The sequence below is a fragment of the Felis catus genome, chromosome C1, assembly GCF_018350175.1.
Source record: "Felis catus isolate Fca126 chromosome C1, F.catus_Fca126_mat1.0, whole genome shotgun sequence".
Lineage (NCBI taxonomy): Eukaryota > Metazoa > Chordata > Mammalia > Carnivora > Felidae > Felis > Felis catus.
The window spans coordinates 169,422,690-169,444,322 of NC_058375.1; the positions used below are offsets into that span (position 1 = coordinate 169,422,690).

The 21,633-nt window shown below is 40.3% G+C and overlaps 1 protein-coding gene across 10 annotated transcripts in view; it reads right to left on the minus strand.

The window, feature by feature from the left end:
- Positions 1 to 896: 896 nt before the first annotated feature.
- LOC123379195 overlaps positions 897 to 21,633 on the minus strand; it is a 161,904-nt gene continuing 141,167 nt past the window's right edge. For 3 of the 10 annotated variants that reach the window (XM_045034098.1, XM_045034096.1, XM_045034094.1), the window contains one exon: positions 5,334 to 6,572. In XM_045034098.1, the coding sequence (XP_044890033.1) occupies positions 6,300 to 6,572 (273 nt within the window). In that variant the 3' untranslated portion in view covers positions 5,334 to 6,299. The other 7 variants (XR_006583382.1, XR_006583380.1, XM_045034103.1 and 4 more) reach the window with 7 other exon arrangements.

Sequence of the window (21,633 nt, forward strand, 5' to 3'; positions counted from 1 at the left end):
TAAAGCATAAATATATTCATATATATTCATAAGCCCAGGTAATATGTTTGCATTTTAGGAGGAGCCCTCTGGAAAGAAGGCATTTTACCCAAGGAACAATTGAAATGGTGGGAATTGTGAGGAGCATACCAGGTCATGGAAAGAGATGTATGTGTGAAGGCAGGTCTTTCCGCTCTGAGCTTGGGGAGCCCACCTCATCTCTAACAAGTCTTTTCCTGTCCCAGAGGGAGACTTCAACTCCTTCCTAGAGATCCCTTGAAGTTACTGTTACCTAACTTGTACTTGAAGTTGTTCCCTGCAACACATCACGAGACACGAGAAACGACCCAGGAAGGGAATGATCAGGGGCTTGCAATGTCAGCATAGCCAGCAAGAACGTGTGGGGATGCTCAGGAACCACTGTGGATTATTTCTCCTAACTCTAACAAATATTGTTTGACCCAGAAATTCCCAGCGTGCTTCACCAGATAATAGCATTCAATGGAACATATTTTGAGAAAGTTGATTTCTATTTGTTCATGCTTTTAGACGCCTCACAGTGGAACTGGGTAAAATGTTTCATTTTAGGTCCCTCCATGGGTTTTTATTTATTTATTTTTAATAGTGTCAATATAAGGGAGGGTTTTTTTCCAACATGGGACCAAGCAAGCATACTTTTGTTTTGTTTCGTTTTGTGTTGTTTTGTTTTGTTTTGTTTTGTTTTCTCCCCAGGATTTAGCTCTTCCTTCCAGTCAGTTTGTCTTTGAACCAAGTCTAGGACTTACATATGCTAATTTTTTTTTTTTTTTTCTGATCAGGATAGAGGGTAATCATTTCCGAAACCAAATAGGAATGGCTATCAGTAATTGTAGTCCTCATTTTATCATTTAGGTTTCTGTTGTACAAAATGTCCTCTGGAATTTTAAGAAATTTTTTTTTCTTTTTTCTTTTTTTTCTTTTTTCCAGGTCTATTCTCTTCTGTCTGGTTTTCCTTCCCCTGGTAAGCTGAAGAATCTTTGAGAATATAATCCCTTTAACAACTTCCAAAGATTAGTCCTTTGGAACGAAGGAGATAAATATATAGCTTAGTTTACATAATTTCATTCATATCTCAGCTATTTTTTTTAATCCTTTCTTCTGAACTACAACCATACTTCACCATTTCACCTAATCGCTCCCAATTACAGGAAATTCTTCCAGAAGTTATCTTTTCTAGTTCTACATCTCTCTCTTTTCCTTCCTTCTCTGCTGGTCTGGACGTCTGTTTTAATTAAATTATCACATAGACTTTCATTCTGGTTCCAAACATTTCAGTTTGGTTCCCGTTGAACTTCACTCCAGCAACACACAATTGATGGCTGCTATCTTCCTCTTCTCCCAAACTTTATCTTAATCATTTGCAGCCTAATTGTTACCCAAATCCTCTGCATTGTTAGAACGTTTAACTAAATAACAGCTTCTTCAACTCCGTTTTCTCATTGTACCCACATGATTTCCTTTTTGTTGGCAAGTCTTCTGTTATTTTGTAATGATGACATGGCATGAGCTGTTTTTGCAAATCTTGTGTTTAGAACACCCAATCAAATATGGCATTCCATTTTCTCCTTTCCTTTGGCTTTAACTAACTAGGATCTTTACCTTGGGGGGTCAAAAATTCAAATTTTGCTGTATTTACTTTCACTTCTATTTTGTATTATAAATGATCATTCCCAGTTTTCTCTGTAACAATTTTTCACATGTTCCTATAGAAACTGTGCTTAGTTGTAGTTGCAGTAAGATATTCCCTTGAAATTACAGGGTGGTGAGCATCTGTTTGCTCATCTTATAACTCTGGAAATGGAAGTTGAATCAAACATCTGTGATGAATCATTAGTCATGAATCAGGCTTACATATTGTGAGACTGGATGTTGTTTTCCCCTAGAGTTGTTGATCATTGCAAGGTGTTGGAATTTTACAAAATGACTAGATACCCATATTGTGGTCATTTAATATGATTCTTCTTTGCCATTTCCTGCTCAGGAAATGGGTCTCCATCTAACTGCACAGCTGGTTTGGCTTTAGAAACCTCACATTTCTACCCAAATGACCAGGCTGATTGTACTGCCAGGCCAATCCATGGGTTTCAACATAAAAAGGGCATCGGTGACTTGAGAGAATCAGTTTTTCCCTGAGCATCTACTCCCTTCACAGAAAGATAAAGAACCATTACCCTAGGAGCTGTCCAGGAGGAGGAGGCATGTTTAATAAGACCAGTAGCTCTGGCCTCACATCAAATGTTCTCTTAGTTTTCAGGATATTTATTATTCAGATACAACTGAAACTTAAAGGACTTCAGTAAATTTTTGCTTTCAGATTCTCATGAGAGATTGATTTTTAGTTCTGGTTTCTCCATCCCCTCCAAAGACATACTTATTCTGGAAATAACAGGTTAAAGCAATCAGGAAGATGAAAGACTTCCCAGGTGATTAGAATAATTTAGTGCCTAAAAAGATGAATGGCTTATTTTATAAAATGACTAGGGTCAGAGTAGCGGGGAACAGTTCCACTGACTCTTTTGTGTTAGATCATAACTCCAGGTACTGGGGAGACAGTTGAACCAAAAAGACAGAAGTCCTTGCCCTTATGGAGTTCACATTCTAGTGTAGGGAGAATGATATTAAACCATAAAAGTATATTAGACAGTGGTAAAAGCTAAAGTAAAAAATAAAGCAGGGAGAGGGATAGGAATGTTAGTGGGAGGTAAGAGATCAGATGGTCAGAGAAGTCTCCACTGACAATGTGGCCTTTGAATAAAAATCCAAAGCAGATGAGGGAGAGAGCCACACAGAAAACTGGAGGAAATACATTCTAGGTAGAGGGGATAGCACGTATGAAGGCCTTAAGGCAGGATCATGCCTGGAAAGTTAGAGAAGCAGCAAAGAGGCCAAGCTGGAGAAAGCAAGTTAGAGAGACAAGTAAGGAAGTTGAAACGAAGAAATGAGGGAGAATTTAGGTAATGAGAGCAGAAAAGGTGATGGCGGCAGATGATGCAAGGCCTTATCGGTCACTGTAAGAATGTTACAGAGGGAAAGACACTGTCTTCGCTTTCAAGGGCTTGTACTCTAGCAAGGGAAAAATACATGATTAATTATTATAAAATAAAATACATACTAAAAGTAGAAAAGTATAGGGGTGCCTGGGGGCTGTGTTGGTTAGGCATCTTACTTTAATTTCAGCTCTGGTCATGATTTCAGGGTTGTGAGATGAAGTCCCATGTTGTACTCTGAGCTGGGCATGGGGACTGCTTGAGATTCTCTCTCCCTCTGCCCATCTCCAACTCGTGTGCATGTACATGCGCATTCTCTCCCTCGCTAAAAAGTAAAAAAAATAAAAAATAAAAAAAATTATTTTTAAAAAGAAATAGAAAAGAATAGGATGATATGGAGTGCCGGGTCCTGATGTACTATAGGGGTCTCTTCCATGAAGAAATGGTGTGTGTGCTGAGGCCCACCAGAGAAGCATGAATTGGATGGAGGGTGGATGGCTCAGGGTGTGGGGAGGCATGAGATGGAGCTGTTGCTGGAGGCACAAGCAAAAGTAATGAAAATAAATAGCCCTGAGGTGAACATACCAGGAACTGAAAAGGAGTCTCTTATGACTAAGGCAAAAGAACAACTGTGACAGTGTTGCAAGATGAAACTGGACAAATGGGGGTGAAGGGCAGCTAGATTATAAACAACCTTGTAGGCTATCTAAGAGTTCCGAATGGGGGTGCCTGGGTGGTTCAGTAGGTTGAGTGTCCAACTCTGGCTTAGGTCATGATTTCGAGTTCGTTGGTTAGAGCCCTGCATTGAGCTCTGTGCTGACAGCTCAGAGCCTGGAACTTGCTTTGGATTCTGTGTCTCCCTCTCTCACTGCCCCTCCCCTGCTTGCACTCTGTTTCTCTCTGTCTCTCAAAAGATAAAATAAAACATTAAAAAAAAAAAAAGGAGAGTTCTGACTGCATGTAGAGCACTAGGGAGCCATGGGAGATTGTAAACCAAGGGATTACATAATTGGGTCTGTCTTTTGAAACATCACTCTAGATGAAGAGAGCAGACTGAGAGGGACAAACTAGGATAAAGGGGAAATGGTCAACGTACTCTTCAGTAGTGTGGGGAGGAAGTGACTGTGCTCTGAGACTTCACTGGTACAGAGGGAACAGAAGGATGTGGACACTTACCAAGTAGAATACATGGGACTGGGTGATTGGAAGGAGCATCACTGGTAGGGGAAATTTAAAGTAGAGAAAAGGATCAAAGATGTCACTCCAGTGTCTGGCTGTAGCAATCTGATCAATGATAGTACCACTGACTGCAAATAGGAAACAAAGGAGAAGTAACAAGGTCAGAGATGGACTTTGACTTTCAGAACATGCCACGGGTCTTACTCAAACAGCATTTGCTGTATTTTTTCCTCTAAATTCCTTTTTCTAACTGAAAATTTAGAGGTGATCTAATTAGATTAGTGCTTGGGTGACTTGGTTTAATCTTTATTCTTTAATACAGGAATATCACTTAAAGGTAGCATTTCCTACAGATCTTTCTGTAAATCGGTGCCGCCATTAGGGACTTGGTTTCAGAAGGAAATCACGAATGATACAGGTTGTAACATAGCTAAGCACGTGGCGCCATCTTCAGGACAGCTTGTTAAAAGGTTATAAACCAACCAGACTCCAAGGTAAGCTTCTGACAAGAACACTTTTCTACGGAGTGAGTATATGACTCCATCTTGTTTTACAATAAGAAACCGAGTTGTGCCAACTCCATTGTGTGACCAAATCCTTGTCTTCCTGAAAACTATAGTTTTTCACTGGATATAGTAAAGATGATGGCCTAGCTAATCGTTCCAGCTTGAAAGTCTGTGAGCAGGACAATGAGCTTTGCTGTGGAAAAGCCTGGAAAAGGAAATTAAGGCAGTGTCACTTGATTTTCTATCGTGGTGCCCAGATTCTCTGGGGCTTTTCTGATTTCATATATTTGTGCTCTTCACTAGGTGCTTCATTAAATGTAGCCACATGGAATTTAATTCTTATGTATTTGTAACAGCGACAGTTTGCATGAATATAGAAATTTCTAAAAATCATTGGTCAGATTTTGTACCCAAGTTTTTGGTTCAGGAAACACAGTATCACAGATTTATAGGATCTCTAATTTAAAAATAAAAGGTTACATGGGGCGCCTGGGTGGCTCAGTCGGTTGTGTCCAACTTTGGCTTAGGTCATGATATTGCAGTCATTGAGTTCGAGCCCCGTATCAGGCTCTATGCTGATAGCTCGGAGCCTGGAGCTTACTTCAGATTTTGTGTCTCCCTCTCTCTCTCAAAAATAAATTAAAACATTAAATTAATTAATTAATTAATTAAAGTTTATAAATAAGAAATCAATAGTGTACCCGTAGCCACGCACATAAAGAGGAATAACATAGCTCAAAAGACCACTTTTATTTAAAAAACCCTCTCAACCTTTACTTATTCTATTTGAAGAAGTTCCACCTCTTCTTCTTCTTCTTCTTCTTCTTCTTCTTTTTTTTTTTGTAGGGTTTGGATGTAAAAACAGGCGCATATATGTGTTTACCAGAATGTATCTGCCACCTTCGTGTACAGGGCTCACTGTTGAACCTACACTGATCATTTAGCACAGTCTTGTGAATAACTGGGAGATATAAACAGCTTGGCTTTTATGTGGAGGCAAATGGTTTCTACCATCTTGTGGCACCCTGCTTGCAAATGGGCTTTCTTCCTAGACTGCTCTCATTAAAAATGCATGTCTTTCAGTTGAAGAATTGTAAGTTCCCAGAGTTCCTGTTAATTTTGAAAGAGGTAACATGTTAATCTAAATTGCATTTCTAAATAAAGGGGGGGCCCAGGCCACCCCATCAGTGATAGACGTGGGTGTCTTGGGGTCCAAATTATGGGGAGTGAGGGTAAGGGTGGGACACAGAACTTATGGCCAATTGTAGTGTCTGATAGTCACTACCTGTCCATTATGTGCTGAGTGCTTTACATGGATTATCTCATTTCATCCTGAACCTATGGGCACATTTTTTAAATAGGTGGATACTTTCACTATCATCTGTATTCTACAGATTGGGAAACCAAAGCTTAGAGAATTTAAAATAATTTGCTTAAGGCTCACACTCCCTGTCTCACAAAGCTGTGGAAATGAATGCTAACCCAGGCAGCCTCACTCCAGAACCAGCCAGCTTGATGAAAACTCCCTATAACCCCTTAAAGGGAAAACATATCCCCAAAGGGAAAGTAGCACTAATCAAGAACGAAGCTAATAGTCCGAGCAAAAGATTCAGAGAGCAGAAGGTTCCGAACTGAGGGAAGGGGCAGAATCTGGAGTGATCCCCCGAGATGCAGAAGTTCTTGTCACTTCTTGATAGTTCCCAAGTCTTGGCACTGCCTGTGTGGGGAAGTCCTGGTGGAATATAGTCCTCGAGACTCCTGAGGGTGAGTGTCGGAGAGATTGTGACTTGCAGAGATGGGAGGGTATGGCACCAAGGAATTCACTGTCGTTTTCTTCCCATTTTGTTCTAGGTTCAAGTGTAGAGATAAGGAGCCATGGTCCCTGAAAATGAGGTTAACAGCACATACCTAGAACTCTGAAACAGGAGCAGAAACAAATAACATACTTTGCTCTATTCAGTCAGGCAGAGGTTGGAGCACAGAGCATGGCATGGGTATAGCCGAGGCCCATTAAAGAGGCCAGCAGCCAAGTTAGCGGGGTGACCATTGCTCTGGTTCCAGGCCGAGCACTGTGACTTACTGTATGACTTTGGGGACTTCACTTAATTTATTTGATCTCTGGGGTGCCTCAGAGGCTCAGTCGGTTAAGCATCCAACTTCGGCTCAGGTCACCATCTCACAGTTTGTGAGTTGGGATCTGTGCTGGAGCCTGCTTTGGATTCTGTGTCTCCCTCTCTCTCTGCCCCTCCCCTACTCACACTCTGTCTCTTTCTCTCTCTGTCTGAAAAATAAACATTAGGAAACAAATAAATAAATAATTTGTTCTTTAATTTACTCAGCTAAAACCATGATGGTGAGAGCTACTGAACAGAATTGTTGGGATATCAAATCAAGAAATTGTTGGGATATCACACAGTTCTGTCTGAAAAAACACTGTAAGCTATCATACTTCTCGAGCCCCTTATGTGGGCTAGACATTGGGAATAGAAAATTCAGATTTAATCCTTGCTGTTCAGGAGTTCACAACCTAAAGAGACACAAATGTTGGTTTTCTTTAGTATTATGAATCCCCCTTTCTTTCTAATTATCCCTCTCACCCCACCATTTGGATACTGTCTTAGTTTGGGTTTCCTCAGAAGCAGATCCTGATACAAGGATTTGGATGTAAAGGGTTTATTTGGATGTGCAAGGAAACACAGGGTGAGGTGTGGAAAGTGATTTAGGAGAAGCCAGATCACCAATATAGGGTGCCTATTGAGCCAGCTACCACCTTGCGCCACTCTGGAAAGTGCTGCAAAACATACAGCTCAAGAGGTTTCCCACCCAAGGAAAGAAGGACCTACAGTATTTTCACAGCAACTTTTATCAATTATTGGTTGAAGATTTCTTTTACTGGGTGCAAATTTCCTGGCACTTCTGCCCTGCCAACAGTACAGGCAGAAAGTCTCCTAGCAGTTTCAGAAAAAGGCCTTCGGCAAAGCAATGAAGATACTGGCATGTACGGGATGGATGGAGCACAATGAAGTCATAAGAGCCAAAAATATGGGCAGGGCAGTGACAGCATCTGTAAGAGGTGGTCCATTGTATCCAAGGGTGCCTGGGTGGGCCTACTCTTTTCAAGCACCCAAGGCAAAAGCAAGGGAGATGAATCTTTCCATACTTGTCACTGTAAAGGAAGGCGATAAAGAGGCTAAACGTATGCTAACACTTTCTAAGGCCGCATTGACTCAGGCACTATTAAGCTTTTTCAGAAATTTGGCAGAAGCTATGAAGGTCAATAGAACTATTGCCTCACTGTTGAACTTTCTGTGATCATAAAAATGTATATCTGCACTGCTCAGTACAGTGGCCACTGGTCACATGTGGCTGTTGAGCACCTGACATGTGGTGAGTGTGACTGAGGAATGACACTTTTATTTAATGTTAATTAATTTGAATAATCACGTGTGGCTAGTGGCTACCATATTAGACAACATTACCTTTAGAATAGTTACATTGTGTTGTATTATTCATAAGAAATTGTTCAGAAGTCATCCTAATAATTTTCTTCATTAGGGATTGAGGTAAATGAAATCTGTTATATGACTGAGTGTTAAAACCAGTATTAAGTTGGAACTGAGTCACAACCGAATATCGCCATCCTACTAGCAACTTCTGGGACATGGCCATACACATGAAGTTTGACCATTTGTTATAAAGACGTATTACAAAAAAATTAGTGGTAAAATTTCAAACAGCACTGAATAGTACAGAAATAATAATGTCTCAGCAGCTAGCTGTAGCTCATACTGATGGTTCTAAATGCATGAGTGGACTAAAGTTGGTAGAGGAACAAAATATTTTGGGGTACACGGTTTTTCTTTATAATTTTTTTCTTCATTTCTTAGTAAGTATATCTCATGTTAGTATTTAAATGTCTAAAAACATTTATGGACTCAAATTCTTTATAGCATACTTTTCCAAGTTAACTAGCTGGGGCACCTGGGTGGCTCCGTTGGTTAAGTGTCTGACTCTTGATATTGGCTCAGGGAATGATCTCACAGTTTGTGGGTTTGAGCCCCACATCAGGCTCCATGCAGACAGTGCGGGGCCTGTTTGGGATTCTCCCTCTCTCCCTCTCTGCCCCTCCCCGGCTCTGTGCATGCACGCTCTCACTCTCAAAATAAATAAACTTAAAAAGTTAACTAGCTAATACATTCTTTCTTAAAGTATCAGATTAATTATAATCCATTTTCCCCTTTATTTAAAATTTTTAATAATCGTTTTTGTACATAATGACTACCTTCCAGAGTCATCATTTTTCTTGTTGCACTTTACTCTGACCGTTTGCCCCGCTTTCATATGGCTATGTGTTTCTGCAGTGTGAATCAGCTCATGTGGAACCGAGATCAGGCAGTGATTTTGTCTTGGAGGTTGCATTGGTTCACATGTGATTTTTCCCAGCATGTTAATGTTTTGCACCCCTGTGTAACAGCAGCTGAATGCAAAGTGCAGGAAGACAGATGAATATCTCAGGCCAGTTACACTGTGTCGGCTCCTCTGTGTTCCCTTCCTGGCTCCATCTGGCCACATGCTCTCCAGGAGGTGCCTGTGGAGAGGTACTCCCTTGTCTTTGTGCTCTGTGCCCTAGTCTCCATAACTCAGTAGCCCCCAGCCCTTCTACAAGCTGCTTTGGTTGATTTTTTTTTAATGCAAGTGTTTTTCCAATGCAAGGTCCTATTTATACAGTAGTATTTCTTTCTTTATTAGTCACACAATAGTTTTTAAACTGTTGTGTATTTTTATTAGGAATATTATTGTTTTTGTTAACACATCATTATAGAGTTTTACATGTTTTGAGTGGAAATTGAATATGATTTGAGTGGCTTGACCCTGATACTATTTTCCCCATAACCCCTATTATTTTTTGATATGTGATTTTGTAGATTTGAGTTGGCTTTTCTTTTTCTTTAAGAAATATACATGTTGTATTAAGGCAAAAACACCTGTACATTGGCTCTTCAACTGAATGAGAGACTAGCAAAAACAACAAGAACAAAAACTCACAAGGAGACTCCAGACTACATCTAGAAGGACTACTTATGTTGGAAGGTGAATATTCACACATGGACAATATTCCAAACAATATGCTTTGTTACTTTACTTGTATTACTGATTTTGCTAAGCCAATTATATATAATGGTAACGCCATGACAATCACTGGTCTCATCCAGTCCTGGGATGCCAGAAATGACAGAGAAGGTGGTTATTTGATATTTCGTAGACCTAGGCAAAAGGCAAAGGAAAGTGTGTATTTTGGCCAAACACCTAGACCAAAGATAAAGTTCTGTCTCTATTAGAGAGAATAAATGTGCATGGGTCTATATAAACCATATACGTAATTTCTTTGAGATTTTGGTATGCGTGTTCTTTAGGTTTTAAAAAACCTGAATAACATGGCACATTTCTTCCTATCCCCATCTAGCAGGCTTCTCTTTTGACCCAAGATGATGCCCCTTCGGATCTATGTAGGAAAAGTGTGCATGGGTAACATGTCCGTGGAGTTAGAGTACTTCTCTACCAGGTAACAGAAGTCTGCTACCAGGCAGTTCTTATGGAGAACTTGTTCCCCATCTGTGTGTTTGCAGAGAGTATAAAGATCAATTCACACATACAGGCCTTAATTTAGTATACCCTTAAAGTGTTTTTCAAAGCAAGATATAATAAATTACATCTCTTAACCTATATGTGCATCGATTTGAGTTACACTTTTCACTGCATGCCATAAAATTTGGGGTTTCTCACTGCCAGTAGAATGCACGAGTGCTGTCCAGTGATAAACAGGAAAGGACAAGACACACTCACAGCTTGATGCAAAATGTTTTCCAGGTTGGTATCCACTGGCCCAAGTGCCAACTGTAGATCAGGTGTTTGGAGATTGTGCTCTATGTTATTATATTGCTGGGAAGGCAGACTCTGGTGCCATACTGTCTGGGTTCAAAGCTAGGTTTCTATTATGTCCTTGCTGTGTGACTTTGGTAAACTACTTAGTATCTTTACCTCACTTTTCTCCTTTTAAAAGTAGGGGTAGGGGGTGCCTGGGTGGCTCAGTCGGCTGAGCATCCGACCTTGGCTCAGGTCATGATCTTGTGGCTCATGAGTTTGAGCCCCACATCGGGCCCTGTGCTGTCAGCTCAGAGCCTGGAGCCTGCTTCAGATTCTGTCTCCCTCTCTTTCTGCCCCTCCCCCACTCATACTCTGTCTCATCCTCTCTCTCTCTCTCTCTCTCACTCTCTCTCTCAAAAGTAAATAAAACATTAAAAAAACTAAAAGTAGGGATAAAATAATTTCAATTATATGGGGTTACTGGTAGGGTTAAATGTAATATATATAAAGTAATTAGCTTAGTGCCAAGCATATAAGTGATTGACACACATTAGCCCTCATGATGTTTTCTGAGTATCTTTTTTCCCCCAAAATTATAAGTGAAACCACGACAGTAAAATAGTTAACATTGCAAAGAAGCTCCCAGCTAAAAAAGCATAGAAATACTATCACCACTGGAGTCGGACCTGAGGTAATCAGTCACACTGAAAAAGGCAAACTGATCACCATAACTGGTTGGCTACCTCTTCTCTGACACAGAGTGTCTGGCCCTATGGACAAGAGGATGCTATACATTTCTGAGTGAGAATTTCTGTCAAAGAGAACATAAGGAATAATGCAATTAATGCAGTAGACCAATGTCTAATATACAGTGACTTTGGCTCTGTCTCATGAACAAGCATTCTTACATCCTTTTTTCTATCACCTGTCTAGTTTTTGTACATGCTCATGCAGTTCATCATAAAAGGACACGATGTCTATGACCACACGTTGAGAAGCCATGGAGGTGTAGCCAAGAGTACAAGCTTTGGCTTCAGATTTTCTGGGTCTTCCACAAACCAGCAGGTTGCCAAATGCTCTGACTTTTGGTTTTCTTATCTGTACATGGAGATAATGATATGTAGCACAGGTTTGCTATGGGACCTGTATAATTTAATCAACACAAATACTTAGCGTGTCTTGTGTATAATAAGCATTCAATAAAGTATAGGTATTAATTATTTTAAACTTTCATTTATTTTTGACCATTTAAAAACATTCTACCGTTTTACAGAAAAGTAAACATCACATATGTGCAGAGACCTTTCTAGGAGTGTTCAATCATATGTTTACAAATGAATGGAAATGGCAATAAAAAAGGAGGAAAAAAACAAGTTTCAACTTCCATTTAGTTGAAGGAAGCTCATTGGGGGAATCTCTGTAGCTCTTAAGGAGAGAAGGTATATAACTTGGTGACTTGATGGAGACAAGGTAGGGAGAGAGAAGAATGGGCAGATGAGAAGGGAAGTAATAAATGAAACAAGGGGTGAGTAGGTTTACTTCTGTGGAAAAGAAGGATGGATAGTGAGGGGAGGAAAATAGTAAGAAAGATGATTATAGGCTATCAGAGCACTGTACATTATGACAACACTAGCCATGAAGCAAAAATGCTGAACTATCAGTGGCCTCACACCAACGAAGTATTTCTTGCTCATGTCACAGTTCAGTGAAATGATTCCTGGTTGGGCAGCTGTCTCCTAGTGGTGTTTTAGGATCCAAGCCCCTCCCGTCTGTGGCACTGTCCTCAACACATAGATCCTATGGGTCACTTTGTGGGGACTTATATTCCAACCAACAGGAAGAGGAAATCATTAGGAATTTTGGAGAAGGACAGGGTTTTTTTTTAATGTCTATTTTTGAGAGAGAGAGAGAGAGAGAGAGAGAGAGAGCGAGTGGGGGGAGGGGCAAAAAGAGAGGGGAGACACAGAATCCAAAGCAGGCTCCAGGCTCAGAGTTGTCAGCACAGAGCCCAAAGCAGGACCCAAACCCATGAACGGTGAGATCCTGACCTGAGCTGAAGCTGGACGCCCAACTGACTGAGATACCCAGGCGTCCCAAAAGCATCACTGGCCCTTAAGGGGATCTAACCTGCGACCTTGGTGTTATTAGCACTACACTCTAACCAACTGAGCTAACCAGCCACACTGGAGGAGGACAGTTTTTAATGGGCCAGGCCTGGAAGTGGGGCTTATTTTGGCCCACATTCCACTAGACAGAATTCAGTCTCGTGGCCATACCTACATCTAACTATATGCTCAAAAGGGAAGGACATGGGTTTTGAAACTTATCACAGCCTCTGCCTCAGTGACTGTGTCACTTTTCTTAATACAAACCAATACAAATTCATAATCTAACTAGGAACAACAGAAAAATGGAATTGTACCTGGAGATTCAAGGACAAATGAACTGAATCTATATCCTTAGTACAAAATAAAAATTTATGGATTAGTTGTTATGCAAATCAAAGTTATCTCCTCCAGAAAGTCCTTCCTTAATTACTTTATAAGAACAATGGCTAGTAATGAGTTCTTAATCTGTGCTAAGAGCTTTATATATACTATCCAATTTATTGGCTTTTACTATATTACTGAAAGTAAGAATTATTATTTTTATTTTATAGGTTAATAAACTGAATCCCAAGAAAGGTCGTGATTTGCCCAAATTATAAGGACAGTAAGTGGTGGGGTAGAGATATTCAAACAGATTTCACTACCAAAGCTGTCAGACTCTACTGTCCCCTATGACTTCTAATCACTCCTCAATTCAGAATTCCTTGCATATACTCATTTGATGCTCCCATATGGGTCTCTGCAAATTTTGGTGTGTATATTGATTTGCAAGCTGTATCAGTTAATTATTTCTTCTCTATAATATTTTTTAAACCTTTATTTTTGAGAGAGAGAAAGAGAAAGGGAGAGAGAACATGAGCAGGGAGGGGCAGAGAGAGAGGGAGACACAGAATCTGAAGCAGGCTCCAGGCTCTGAGCTGTCAACACAGAGCCTGACACAGGGCTCAAACTCACAAACCACAAGATCATGACCTGAGCCGAAGTTGGACGCTTAACTGACTGAGCCACCCAGGTGCCCCTCAGTTAATCACTTCCATGTGACAAACACTACCCAAATGTAGGGGTTTACAACAAAAATAACTTGTTATTTCTCATGATTCTGTAGGTTGACTGGATGTTTCTTCTGTTCCACTTGGTATTAGCTGTAGTCACTCAGGAAGCTGCCCCTAACTGGTGGTGGCCCTGGCCAGAAAGTCCAAGAAGTCTTCTCTTATATGCCTGGGGCCCTGGTGCTGTCGGCTGTGGTCCTGCAATTCTTTGTGTGGGCTCACTCTGTATGGCTTTTCCTCCTCCAGAACCTCTCCACATGGCCTCTTTCCACAGGGATAGCCTGGACTTCTTTATAGCATGGTAGCCCTCTTTCAAAAGGGAGAAAGCACAGGCTCTCAGTCCTCTTAAGATCTAGCCTGGAACCAGCTCAGCATCACTTCTACCACATTCTATTGGTCAAAGGCCATGAGGCCATCTTGGATTAAAGAAAGGAAAGACAGGGTGCCTGAGTGACTCAGTTGGTTAAACATCTGATTTTGGCTCAGGCCATGATCTAGTGGTTGGTGGGTTCGAACCCCATGTCTGGAGTCTGCTTCGAATTGTGTCTCTTCCATTCTCTGCCCCTTCCCTGCTTGTGCTCTCTCTCTTTCTTTCAAAAATAAATTTAAAAAAAAACAATTTTTTTAAGTGAATAAAGAGACTTCACACCTTGGGAGGATGAACAACAAAGAATTTGTGGCCATCTTCAATCCACCACATAGCATTCTTTGTGTACCTGGCACTGTCATCCCAACTAAACTCCTAAAGGCAAGATCTATGGGTCTTTCTGGTTTTGCAATTGGTTTTTAGCGTCTAGGACTAGTGGGTCTCAATAAAGTCCACTGAGCAACTATCGAAAAACCATAACCTATACAACTTAGGTGGGAGAAAAAGCAACCTGGCACACACAACAGAACACAGACCTTCAGAACATCTTAGACTCCTCACTTATGAAATTTGGTTAAGAACTCTTTCCAACTACTTTCTTACCAGAGCAATTGTGGCAATACACCGACATCTCTTTATAAGTTCTCTACTTCTGGGCTCATCTAATTTCAGATGGTCATCTACCTATATGTGCTGAAATATGGAGACTTTCTGTTGATTTGAGTCTGAAAGTCATGACAAATGGTACATTTGGAAGTTAGGGTGAATTATGATTTAACACTGTCCAATGAATTAACAACCATATAAAAAGATTATGCTAAAATAAGATCTCTAGCCATTGCTTTTGGCTATCTCTTATAAGAGAATGAAATTTCCTAAAGCATACATTATAAAGTATCTTGGTTCTTGGGGCGCCTGGGTGGCTCGGTCGGTGAAGTGTCCCACTTTGGCTCAAGGTCATAATCTCATGGTCCGTGGGATCGAGCCTTGTGTCGGGCTTTGTGCTGACAGCTCAGAGCCTGGAGCCTGTTTCGGATTCTGTGTGTCTCCCTCTCTCTGTTCCTCCCTTGCTCATACTCTGTCTCTCTCTCTCTCTCTCTCTCTCTCTCTCTCTCTCTCTCAAAAATAAACAAATATTAAAAATTTTTTAAAAGTATCTTGATTCTCATACTACCTATTTTGAAGGATAGGTAACTAGAGGTCTCACCTTAGGCATACAGTGGGGCCACACTCTGCCCCTGTTCACTACTTAAAAGTGTTTTCTGCTAGGTATGGTGAATACACACACGCACGAACACACACTCCTGTACAAGCCAGTTAACAAGATGAAAAATAAAAGAAGATAAAATACTACAAACATAAAAAATGAGACTAAATATAAATCTGCTGTTAGGTGATCTTATCAGTAATACAAAGGGATGGCTCTAGGGAAAGTGAAATAGTTCAGTAAAATTTACCCTGACTTTCTTTGTATTAGATGTCCTAAAACAAACATTTGTAGTGGTTTGCTGTACTAAAAGTATCACCGTTGTCTTCCATTCAGGCTTCTTTCTTTGCCAAGATCCCTCTAAGTAGAAAATGACAAAAATTTATGAGGGTTACATCCAAAAGCAAAGGCCTGGGGCATATTGTGGGAAAGATAAAGACTGTTCATTTGGGAGTTCTCTGTTCCTTTATTACCTGAGAAAAGATGGAGTAGTAATTGACATGTGGTTCTTGACAGATGTTGACAAGGGAAAAACATGTAACTAAGGCCCTTGGAGTTTTTGCAAAGGATGATTATGATGCTTGTCTCCATGTTCCACAACCTCAAGAGTGCAATCAAATTTCCCCCCTTACCCTAAGTGCCAAGCAGACATCAATGCAGATGTTATAGGACTATATCAGCATCTGGCCAAAGAATAGAACTCTCTCATCTCACATAAAGGGCGTACACAATAGAGACCATTGAACGTGGAGTGAGTGCTTTGATACATTCTATTGTTAATCTCTCTTGAAATACATTGATTGCTGTGAAGAAAGAATTCACCAAAAATGTTCCCTTTTAACCGTCAGAGCTTGCATGTGGGCATGCACCATAACATTAAGCAATTTATTGTTTCGCTCCAAAATTATATCCATATTTTATTTAATAAAAGAGTAGAATAATACTAATATTAACAAATATGTCATTAGAATAGCACTACATAAGAATAACAATTAGATTTATAAAGGAAATGTTTTCTCTGTATTTTCCAAACATCCAGATGAAAAGTTGAAAGATTGTCAGTTGTGCAGATGTTCTAAATATCCAGATGTCATGTAGAGAAGATATTTGGCAACAAATAAAAAAATTTTCATCCATGTTTCATTCTAGCTTCATTTTATATAAAATTGTAGAATAATGGAAGTTATAAGCACACTTTAGTTTTTAAAAATCAAAGCAGAGCAAAATGTAGGAATACTATTTTTATGTTTCTTTTCAGTATGTCTGCATTAGGAGTCTGACAATTCTTAGAGTTTTAAATAAAAGGAATTGTTCATGATAAACAAAACATCACACTGATCTGATTTCAGTAACTCTGAATTCTTTTCTCATTTTATATTACTCCATGCTTTAGTAGTGTGGCTAAAGAATAATTTGAGGTTTGTTTTTTCCTTATATTTTCTAATCCCCCCCCTTCCCATATATATGCCAGCAGTGGGCTCTGTGGGTCATTAGCAAAGAGTGGATGCATATGAGAGCAAAAAGCACAGCCCTAACAGCCCTAAGGCTTTCTAAATCTGGTTTCCAAAAGTTTAAGCTTCAAGGAGTCAGTCAATATGCAGAAAATGAAGACATGCACTCTTTCTTGCACACCTAAGTTTGTGGAATAATACAAACACTGAAATTGAATAGTACACCAGATACTATGCTACCATGATTGTATTAGTCAGCTTAGGTGGGCTTCAGTGTACTTTAGGAACAATCAAATACAAAATCTCCTGCCAACAGCGAAGGGTTATTTATATCTCACATTATACGTCTGCCATGGGTCCTCTCTACTGGATATCCAAGTTGAAGGAGAGGTCCCTATCCGGAATATTGGCTTTCTTATGGCAAAGGGGGAAACAAGCAAAGGTGGATCACATATGGATTCTTAAAGCTTCTGCTTGGAAGAGGCCCATGTCACTTCATTGGAAAGAGTGAGTAATGTGGTTGAGCCCAGTATCTCTGGGTAGGAAATATAATCCTGTCACTAGAAAAGACTCCACTGAGAGGGACCCAGCAGGGAAGGGCAGTGAATATTTTTACTTCAGTATGACTTATCAAAATTATCATTTTAAGCATGTATTATGTGCTTAATTGTGCAGATTACTCAGATGTGTTAAAATAGTTATTCATTTAGGATATTTACCCTTTAAGAGATTATAAAACATGATAGAAAACACTATTTCAGACAAATAGAAAACAGTGAGAATACTAGCAGTTCTGGATGTTTTCAGATAGGTATGCAGTATTGTGCTCATAAATCTTATAGAGAATGAGAGTAAATTCATGTTCAGAGTGGAGAACAAAGAACTGAAGAACTTGATCTCTCTCTAGTCAAACTGAAAAAAGTTTGTATGGTATAAATATCTCTTTGAATGAGGGGTGAGAGGGGGAAAGTAATAAATAATAACTAATATTTGTGTGTCCTTTTACAATTTATAACTGTTATTTTATTTAATACTTTAGCAACCACTTGAAGGAGACATCATCATTTCCACTTAGCGATGAGGACACTGAGGCTTAAGTGAAATTATTGGTCTATGTTTTCAGAATAAGTGTCAGAACCAGGATTTAAGCAATAGGTTCTAATTTTATATATTATATGCTTTACATGATGAAAAGACAAGTGAGAAAAAGTACCTTGGGAGAGGCTCCCAAATTCAGGGATTGACTGGAAGCAGGTAGTCTGAGCACAATGTAGGAATCTATCAGGGCGGGCGTTTGCGGGGGGGGGGTGGATCTCCTTTGAGAGAAAATGAAGTAAGTGGAGTGGTCTGGCATATACCACCTTGAGTATCTTGAAGACCTTAACTGGTGATATAGAAAGAAATACAAGTGTTTACTCAAATATTTGCTGACGACCTACCAGCTGGAAGACAGAAGAGGTAGGACATTGCTGATAACAGACTGTGGATATAAAAGAACTTACTTGGGCTTAAAAGTTAGATGTAAAACCATCTTTACTACTTAATCTTATTTTCCATCTCCTGTACACTCAACTCCCTTGGGCTAGGAGGACATTAAGTAGAAATGAATTCTTGGCTCTCTTCCAAGAAAGATCTTAGGGTTCTTATCACTGGTAGAAAGAGGCAGAGTATGGCTGTATGGTTGAGGAATGCTGTGATGCTGCCTACTTTGGTCCAAGATAACAGTGAGGGATGTTGTGATGGGTTTGGCCTTGTGTTAGTTCAGGTCTTCTGAGAAGCAGTCACCAAGGTGAGACTTTACATGGAAAAGATTTATTTGGTGAAAAACGTATGAGGGGTAGAGGGTAAACAGGGAGAGCATTAGACTGTGAGGCTGGTCTTACACCTGTGAAGGGGGATGGGAGAAAGAAGGAGGATGGGGTGTAAAGAGTCTCAGATTATAGTGTAGTTCCAGGAAAGTTTTAGCCACATTTGAGGCCCTGGGGAATTCTCAAACCAAAATGGCTAGTCATAGGAATTCTGTGCCTAGTAGGAATGGGTTAGGAATAGTTCCCTCATTCTCCTCAGGCATTCATTGGCCAAGGGTGACTGTGGGAGGCATGGCCTCAGTGTGAACACAGTAGTAGATCCAGAGGAACAAGAAATGGGGCCAGCAGTCAACTATGCTGCCAATAGCAGGAGATCTGTGCCAGGACACCTGGTACTGCACAGATCTACTTCTCCATTTAGGTTTGGGGAAAAACTCCTCCATGGTTCCTATGGTCCTCTCTGCATTTGGAGAAACACAGGAAGTTAATGGGATAAATCAGTGTTCTCATGATGGCAGTTGATCTCAAGGCTGTAACTGATACTCATTTTCCTACCCCTCCATTATGCGTTCTAACCTCCCCTCACTCTCAGCTACCACCTTGTAATATCTAAGTGCCTTACCTAGTGGTGTTATGTAAATTTTTATTCCTTAAATGTCCTGGCCTTTGGCAGTCATATGTTTTTCAGACTAGGTTACTGCACATGTCTGTGAACTATTACAGTGGGGCAAGAAGGTGTTAGTGTTCCACACATATTCCTTCCTGACTCTATTGTGTAAAAGCAACCCTACTTCCCCCTGTTGATCAAGATAAATTACCCTATCAGTGACCTGCCATGGTCACTCTTCTAGCCTGCTAGTCCAGAGTGCTCTGGTAGCAGCCATAAGTTTAGTTCATGTCTCTTTCTTTGTCCTCTGAAAAGAGCATTCTCTCTTTGGGGACCATTATCTCTAACGTTGCAGAGTTTATAGTTGTTGGAAGCACAAAATCCCCCAGTGTGTCACTGGGAGGGATGGTAAGCCAATCATAGTTCTTGGTCTTGGTTTCCAAATCTATGCATTCTTCCTATTGGGAACAGAGAACCATGTAGAAGTTTCCGAATTAATGCACACATTGCATCCTGAAGGATGGAAACCTATCCTTGCAGACAATGGCCTCTGAGCTGAAACCTCAACTGTTCCAGCTCTCTCTAAGGCTGGATGCTTCTAGGTAGTGCAGTATATGATAAGAGCAGTAGACCCCATGGTCATGTCCTGTACTTTTGCTTTGAAGTGGCTCCCCTGTTTGGATGCTATGTTGTCTAGGACCCATGCCTGTGAATCAAGGCACACCATAAGCCCTCACTTAGCAGTGCTAGCTGAGACTCTGCAGGCAGAAAAGGCAAACCTATATTTGGAATAGATATCTATCCTTCTTACAATGAAACCACTGACCTTTCTAGAATAGAAAAAGGCCCAGTGTGGCCAAGCAGTAGTCATATTGGTCTGCTATGTATGTATGTACACATGTATGTGTGTATTATTTTTATTTATTTTTCATTTTTTCACATTGGCCTTTTATATGGGAGTCTATACTAGTACAGCCTCTATCACTACCACTGTGGCCCCTGCATTTATGGACTCACATGTTGGTGTTGGAGTGGCCAATGACAAATGATGGTCTAATATCAACAAGGCAAGTAATTTTATTCATTTGGTTGTTCAATGCCTCTTCTGTGGCAGATATTTTCTGGTGGCCATTAACATGTAATACAAGAATTTCACACTTTTGCCCACTTTTTTATGTGCATTCACATGCCACTCCTCACACTTCCTTGCCTCTAATTTTCTAGTCCTTTTCCTTCCAAGCCACTGACAATTGGCCACCACCCAGGAATCTAATGAATCATACCTTGGGCCACTTCCTCTTGTACATCAAAAGGATGGTAAGGTGTACTACTTTCGGCTCTGCCCATTGGGAAAATTTTTCCTCTGCACTATCTTTTAAGACCACCCTTGTCATTGTCCATTTTCAGTAGTTTGCATATCAAACTATGCCATAATTTGGCCCCAAGTTATATGGTTCCCTCATTCCTAGGCCTATCTATACCATAGTCCCTAAATATGAAACATGTCTTAAAAAGCCTTTTCAAGATGATGTTGTTGAGGCACCTGGGTGGATCAGTCTGTTAAGTGTCCAACTTTGGCTCAGGTCATGATCTCACAGTTGGTGAGTTCGAGCCCCACATCAGGTTGTGTGCTGATGGCATGGAGCCTGGAATCTGCTTCAGATTCTTCATTTCCCTCTCTCTCTCCGTCCTCCCCGACTCGTGTGACCCCCCCTCAAGAATAGATAAACATTTAAAAAAAGATGAAAATGATATTGCTTATGCTGTACAAGTTATGTATTTTCTGTTCTTAACCTCATCTTTTGCATTTGATGCCTCAACAACTAGAATCATATATTCTAATCAATAAACGGGACAAAAACATATTGTATTCCAAGATGTGAAACCTGGTATTACTCAGAAATACCTTATTTGCATGCACATTCTCATTTTTGCTAAATGTTTAAAAAAGTAAATATATACAAGCTCAGTCGTTGCTTGTGTGAATATCTTTCTCACTGTTTTCCTACAAAATATTTCCATCCAGAAAAGCAGGTAACTGAAATACTCCCCAGTTAATATATGGACATCATTGTCATGTTTTTTATTATACAACAAGCCATGATTGGAAAATCAACAATTTCTGTGATACAGAAATGTTTTTTTTTAATTTTTTTTCAACGTTTTTTATTTATTTTTGGGACAGAGAGAGACAGAGCATGAACGGGGGAGGGGCAGAGAGAGAGGGAGACACAGAATCGGAAACAGGCTCCGAGCCATCAGCCCAGAGTCCGATGCGGGGCTCGAACTCACGGACCGCGAGATCATGACCTGGCTGAAGTCGGACGCTTAACCGACTGCGCCACCCAGGCGCCCCAATACAGAAATGTTTTTAAAAATTAGGGATGTTGAGGGGTGCCTTGGTGGCTTAGTCAGTTAGTGTCTGACTCTTGATTTTGGCTCAGGGCATGATCCCACAGTTGTTGAGATTGTGTCCCACAT